Source organism: Microtus ochrogaster, chromosome 8, assembly GCF_000317375.1.
Source record: "Microtus ochrogaster isolate Prairie Vole_2 chromosome 8, MicOch1.0, whole genome shotgun sequence".
In the NCBI taxonomy this organism is placed as follows: Eukaryota; Metazoa; Chordata; class Mammalia; order Rodentia; family Cricetidae; genus Microtus; species Microtus ochrogaster.
The window spans coordinates 25,465,708-25,473,059 of NC_022015.1; the positions used below are offsets into that span (position 1 = coordinate 25,465,708).

General features: G+C 51.3%; 1 protein-coding gene across 1 annotated transcript in view; it reads left to right on the forward strand.

The window, feature by feature from the left end:
- Lhpp (phospholysine phosphohistidine inorganic pyrophosphate phosphatase) overlaps positions 1 to 7,352 on the forward strand; it is an 87,075-nt gene that overhangs the window by 24,843 nt on the left and 54,880 nt on the right. Inside the window, exons 4-5 of the mRNA XM_005351397.1 lie at positions 2,043 to 2,106; positions 3,110 to 3,202. Coding sequence (XP_005351454.1) covers positions 2,043 to 2,106; positions 3,110 to 3,202 — 157 coding nt within the window. The remainder of the gene's footprint in view (positions 1 to 2,042; positions 2,107 to 3,109; positions 3,203 to 7,352) is intronic.

Here is a 7,352-nt window from a genome sequence, read left to right on the forward strand (position 1 = left end):
GGTGTGCATGAGGAGGTCACAGGTGTGTATGTGGTGTGTCTGTCTGTCTGTCTGTGAGTGTAGGCATGCTCATGGTAAGGTGTGCATGTGGAGGTCACAGGTGTGTATGTGGTGTGTGTGTGTGTCTGTGTGTCTTGTCTGTCTGTGAGTGTAGGCATGCCCATGCCAGGTGTGCGTGTGGAGGTCACAGGAAAGCCTCAGCTGTCGCTCTTCATCTTCCACCTTGTTTGATACAGGGTCCCTTTGTTGTTTGCCTGGCTAGCTTCTGGGACTTCCTCTGTCTCATGGTAGGGTGTGCATGTGGAGGTCACAGGTGTGTATGTGGTGTGTGTGTGTGTGTGTGTGTGTGTGTGTGTGTGTGTGTGTGTGTCCCATCTGACCCAGGAGTGCTGGCGTCACGGACACCCGGTGTCACACCTAGGTTCTGTGGTTTCTGGGGCTCTGCAGGTCCCTGTGCTTGCACTGCAAGTGTTCTGCTCACTGAGCCACCTCACCAACTTTGGAGATGGTTAAAGCTGTCGGCACGTGAGCAAGAGGGCTGGAGTTGGAATCCTCAGAACCCACATCAGTGCCAGGTTCTCCTGGCATTTTCTCACAAGCACACAGACTTCTCCTCACACAACTCCATTCTCAGACCATGTTCCAGCACATACACAGGAAGAAAAGAAAAAGATTAAGGTAGGATCTGCTGTGTATCCCAGACTGGCCTAGAACTGACTCTTCCCCTGCCTCAGCTTCCTGAGGACTGGATTACAGGACCAGCACCAGCAGGCCTGGGGCCTATTTTTTGGGGGGGGGGGTTGAGACAGGGTTTCTCTGTGGCTTTGGAGCCTGTCCTGGAACTAGCTCTGTAGACCAGGCTGGTCTCGAATTCACAGAGATCCGCCTGCCTCTGCCTCCCTAGTGCTGGGATTAAAGGTGTGCGCCACCACTGCCCGGCTCCTGTATTCGTTTTTCCACTGAGCTCTTGTCTCAGGGCCTGTGTCCCAGCCCCAGTGAACAGCTTACAGGAGACTTCTCCAGCCTGCCATTGAGTGGTGGTTGTGTTCTGGGCATATATGAGGAACTTTTATTGTTATTGTTCAAGCTTCACAACAGCCCTGGATATGGATGGTCGTTTCTTTTGACCATTTTAGAGGTGAGGAAGCTGAGGTCTAAAGGCTTGCATAGCCCAAAGTCCCTGTTAGAAGGCCAAGAGGGGTCTGAATGTTGAAGCCAGCCTGCGTCTCTCTCCTCTCGTCCTCTGCACACGTGCCTAGTTAATGTCCCCTGCTGGAAGGGAGAGGAAGGAGGGAAGGGTAAAAACTGACAGGGATGGTCAGACCTAATAATTCTAAACTCAGATTTCCGTGCCATTCCTGGGTGTCAGCGAACCTCATCCCTAGAACATGATGTGTAAGCCACCTTCTTGCTTCCTTATGGTCACATGACTCTGTTCAGAGAGCCCCAGGTATGGGTGGATGACTTTGTGGTCAGGACTGCTTGTACCTCGAGGCCTTGGTCTGATGTGGGATGGGCTGTGGGCACCTGGAAGAGCAGTGGGACCGTCTTAAGGAGGACGGCTCCCAGAGAGCCTGCGTTGTCTCTGCAGTTGGGCAGACATGCTTCTTGTCTCGTGGAAGCAGCTGGTGCCCGAGAATCCTGGCACCTTGCCTGACCCCAGCTCACAGGGGATGTGGCAGGCCGCTGTGGAACTAATGGAGTTCTCTCCTCAGGCAGCAGTTAAGGGTTAATTATTAGCAATTAGGGAGTCAGCACATGCTCCGGGGGCCTGCCATCCCTTCCTGGAACACGGGTCACTTGTCTTCCTCTGTGTTAGTAACTGGATCCATCTGTCCCCCTTGGCTCCCCGGTTAATCATTGCGGTAGGGTCCCCACAAGGCCAGCGGCAGGGGGCTACTGGCTGAATGACCCATGATGTCCTGGTGCTGCTGGCCCTCTGGTTCTGCCATGTGGCCTCCATCAGTCACTCTGAGCATGGCGTCAGTACTGACCCGCACCTGTGGCTCTCTGCTCATCTCTTCCCTTCTGCCCTCTTGCAGACGCTACTACAAGGAGACCTCTGGCCTCATGCTGGATGTTGGAGCCTACATGAAGGCACTCGAGGTACCCGCCATGGTCTGTCCCATGCCCTCTTCAGGCTTTCTGGAGAAGAGGGAGCACTTTACATACAAGAAGCCTTTCATGGGGCTGGAGAGATGGCTCAGAGGTTAAGAGCACTGGCTGCTCTTCCAGAGGACCTGAGTTCAATTCCCAGCAACCATATGGTGGCTCACAACCATCTGTAATTTGATTTGGTTCCCTCTTCTGGCCTGCAAACAGAAAACTGTATAAATAATAAGTAAATAATTTAAAAAAAGAAGAAGCCTTTCATGTGTAGGGTTTCTAGCCACACACTCCCTCCCCTCTGGAGCTGGTTCTCTCCCATTGCCTGGGTCATCACACAGTCACATGTGTGTCATTCTCTCATCCCAGCCCCGGGCAACTTCCTGGTCATCTCTCCCAGCATGCTCTTCACCACTCTCCTCTGACTCCTGGCTGCCTCCTTCCTGGCCCTGTAACACCTCAGGCCTCATGTGTCCCCTCTGGCCTCATTCCTGAGCTGACTCTCTAGGTTACAGAAACATCTGCGGCCAGACCTCTGGAGTTCTCTTTGACTGTGGCCAATCAGTTAGCCCTACCTAGACTCCTACTGACCACTCCCCTGCTCACCTGTCCCCAGGTGGGGAAAGTGGGCAGGCGGGTGGATTGAATCCTGTCCCCTTCAGGAGAGCCTATGATCTGCTTGGAGGTGGGCAACAGGGAGAGGCAAGAAAATGGAACTGTAGCTGAACAGGCAGGTGAGGGCCCTGGTCTCCTGCCCCTTGGGAGCCTTGTGGCTTTGCCAGGTATGGTATGCCACTTTGCCGTGGGCAGCCTTGGAGTGGGTGGCAGAACTGGAGGTAGGACACCTATTGTGGAGTTGTGACAGTCTTGTCCGTGAAATGTCTTTGAGGCCCATAGCATCCTGCTTTGTGAAGGGCCTTAGCCATCATGAGACAGTCTTTCCCATGCTTGGTCACATTCCCGTTCCTGATCTCAAACCCATGCTATGCCTTTTCTTTGCCAGTATGCCTGTGGTATCGAGGCTGAAGTGGTGGGGAAACCTTCCCCTGAGTTCTTCAAGTCTGCCCTACAAGCCATCGGGGTGGAAGCTCACCAGGTACGAGTGGCAGAATTGCCTTTCTTTAAATTTTTTAAATGACATTTACTTATTTCTTTTGGGTGTAGGATCATGTGAGTTCATTCTCTCCCTCCACCAAGTGGGTGCTAGGACTCGAACTCAGATCATCAGGCTCAGCGGCAAGCCATTACCCACTGAGCCATCTTTCTGTCCCAGAACTCTTCTAACTGAGGAATCAGAGAGTTACTTGCCATGTGTCCCAACAACTAGATCACACGTGGTCCCCTCTTGTAATGTTTACCCCCCCCTTAAAAAAAACAAATGCTTTCCTTTCTTGTATTATATGTATGTGTACATGTGCATGCATGAACATGTATGTAAGTTGCAGGTACACGTGTGCCACAGTGTGCATGTGGAAGGCAGAGGACAACCTTGGGTGTTAGCCTTATCTTGTCCTCTGTTTGAGACAGGCTCTCTCTTACCTGCCACTTCATATGCCAAGCTAGCTAGCCAGTGAGTTTCCAGGGACTCTCCTGTCTCTGTCTCCCATCTCTGCACAGGATCACTGGGATTACAGATGTGTGCTGCTGTGCCCAGGTGCACATGGATGCTGGGAATCAGAACTCAGGGCCTCATATCTGCACAGCAAGCACTTTTCCAACTAAACCATCTCCTCAGCCCCAGAACTAATTTTTCACTCTATGTTTTAAAGCAAATCTCAGGTCTATTGTATCCTTTCATGTTAAAAAATATTCTTTTTAAAATGGGGCATTTTAACAGTAGAACCCCAGGCTATGACCCAAGAACACACAGAAAGATGGTGAGTTTCTTGGCCCCTTAGGGCTACAAACCCAACCATCTAATATGGCCGCTAAAGGGTGGAAGTAGCAGGAAAGTGCAGGCGTTGATATGGAAAAGCTGGAGCCCTGTGTCCCAGGACTGTGAAGGAACAGCACTGTTGGGAGGGAAACTTTGGTGGCTCTTCAGGATTAAATGAGTCTGCTGTCTATACCTGCGATGGCGCTCCGAGGTGTAGACACAGATGAAAGGAACTGGCTTCCAAATAACAACCACCACCATGCAGGGTCTGAGGGTAGCTCAGTGGCCAAGCACCTGCCTAGCAAGAAAAAAGCCCTGGTTTTGAGTCCCAGCACCACAGAAACAAGCAGTCCCCTGAAACCATTTCCAGATGGTTGTGGAAGCTGCATTTACAGTAACTAAAAGGATGAACAGAACTCATGTCTGCCAGTCCCCAATGAATGGTCAGCAACATGTGGCTCACTCGTACAGTGAAACGTTAAGTCATAAAGAGGAGGAATGAGCTAGGGTCTGCCAAGGACAGGAAGCCTGGTGCAAAAGCATGCCTGGAATCTGTAGAGAGGGCTAGAGCAGGCAAGCCCACAGAGGCAGAGAGAGTTGGACTAGTGGTTACCAGAGGTTAAGGTGGGCACAGCAGGAATGTCAGTTCGTAAGTCCCTGGTCTCCAGTGAGTGATGGAAATGTTCTAGAGCTCAGGCTGGTGTGATAGCTTAGTGAGTAAAGTCACCTACAGCCAGACCTGGTGACTAGGCCTCACAGGGTGGGGAGAGAACTGACTCCCAGAACCTGCCTTCTGACCTCCCTATGTGTGCTGTGCTGCCCACATGCGCTTTGTGCCTGGCGTGTGGCAGGCTAATGCAATCTGAGTTTAAACACAGTACCCATGCATTTTCCCAACTGTCAGTCTCTCCGGGCTCCAGGCTGCTGTTTTGTTTAAAGGCTTGCTGTGATTATTTAAATCTCAGGATATGTAGACATTATAAGACAGAGTTTTACAGAACTACATGCACACACAAGTTAAAATCCCTGACTCTGTATTTGTGTGTATGTGTTTAACGAAAGTGCCCTGTGAAGGGCTGCAGGCTGCTCAGGTGCCAGGCTGTGGCATGCCTTGACTGTCCTGAACTGCCCTAATCAATAGAGTTGTCACTGCCGTTCTCTTGGTAGTGGCTCTGCAGAGGTGCTTTGGTCCTGAGCTCCAGCGGTGGCAGCCTCTAATCCAATTTCCAGCACAGGGCTAGGCTTACCCCAGATGACTGGAAATGCAGCCCCCTTAGAGGTAATCAGGTCCTTTCTAGGGTCCACAAATCAGGACAATAGTACATCTCAAACACACATTTAAAAAAAAAATCAGCGATCCATAGCTTTTGCTGTGTTAGTGTTTGTCCTTGTAAATATACTAGGCCATGGTGGAGATGGCTTAGTGATGTCACCTCTGAGTTTCTGAGGTGCCTGGAGGCTGAAGGTGTAAATATGTCTTGAGGACTCTTCATGCGGGGTGTGTGCCTGCCTGCCTCACTGTGTCCTTCCCTGTGATGGGGGCATAGTCTGCCCAGCAGAGCCCAGGGAGAGCTGACAGCTCACAAAACACAAACTTTCCTGGGAAGCCCCTGGGCCCTGAAAGCCGGTCCTCCAAGCACGTCGCCTGTTAGGCTCTGTTCTTCAGAGCACCCAGGATGTTGGAGGAGAGACCTGCAGGCAGGCAGTGTTGAAGGAACAGAGGATCTCCTTTTTGGGCCCAGACTGGCTTCTACCTCACTGTATAGACAATGATGACCTTAAACTTCTGATACTCCTTCTCAGTCTCCCAGATTCCAGGATCCACCCCTGCTTTGTGTACTGCTGGGGAAGCAGAGTGCAGGTTTCCTTATGCACTGGACGAGTGCTCTGCTGGCTGACCCACATGCCCACCCCCAGAGCCTGCTGTACAAATCCAAACCACAGAACTGCCTGAGAGGGTGACAGCGCCCGCAGCTCTCTGCATCCCTGGGCTCTCTTGGAATGCGGTCATTCAGTTTTGAATGTCTGTCTCCCCTGTAGCACATCACCGTCACCGTCAGAAAGGAGTAAAAGCCAGGCCTGACAGGTGGAATTTTATTTCCCCCGACGGCGCACCTCTTGACCTCCATCTTCTTGCCAATGATTTTTTAAATCCTAAATGATTTGGCAATAATTGCTCCTCTCGGTGTGATTATTGCCCTTCACTGATGGTAAATCTGGAAATTCCCCAGGGTTCCGAGAGCGTTTTGGTATGCAGAGCCCACAAGCTGGCCCAGACAGGCTTGACTGCACATCCCGCTGGCTGCCCGTGTCTAGCCCCAACTCCCTGCCACCACCCACCTCTCCACTTCCTGGGGTTCTGCCCTGTGCTGGCATCATGTCGTTATTCCAAGTATCCATCCCACAGACACTCTTCTGTGTGTAATAACACTGCCTCCGAGGGATTAATTTTTTTTCTGAAACCATCTTCATGGACCACATCAAAAATGGCAGCCCAAGAGGGCCCTGAGAAGGCGATTCTCTCTGTCTGTTGTGTGTGTGCATGCACACATGTAAGAGTTTGTTTCGAGGCAGTATTTCATGTATCCAGGCTGGCCTTGAACTCACTATGTAGCTGAGGATGACCTTGAACTTCTGCTCTTTCTGCCTCTATCTCCTGAGTCCTGGGATTACAGGCACACACCACCCCACTTAGTGTATACAGTGCTGGAGCTCGAACCCGCAGCCTGTGTATACTAATCAAGAACTCTACTGACTGAGCTATGGCCCTAGCCCACAAGCACACAGTTTTACCATCCCCAGAGGCACGGAAGGTGCCAAGCATGGCATGCAGTAGGTAGGATATGCATTTCATCTCTAGGAAGTCCAGTCCCACAAAGGTCCCAGCGCCTTTGGCAGCAGCAGATGAACCTGAGCTGGGACCTTTGAGTTTTCAAAGGCTGAATCAACAGTTTTAGAATGGCTCCTTTAGAGGGAGTCAGCAAGCCACAACTGTCCATCTGTACCCGAGGCCACTCCGTACACGTTGTTGGAGAGTCTTGATGCTTCGGAGTCTCGGGTCATTGCGTCACTGTACCCCATGCTGTCCCACTGCAGCGAATGCTACCCACGGCTGGGTCTTCCCAGGTGGCCGGATGGTTTCTACGCTGCTGTATGAAAGTTGGTAGAAAACAAAACAAAAAACCTCCACTCTGGGTGCTGGAGAGATGGCTCAGTGCTTAGGAGCATTGCCTGCTCTTCCAAAGGTCCTGAGTTCAATTCCCGGCAACCACATGGTGGCTCACAACCATTTGTAATGAGGTCTGGTGCCCTCTTCTGGCCTGCAGGCATACACACAGACAGAATCTTGTATGCATAATAAATAAATAAA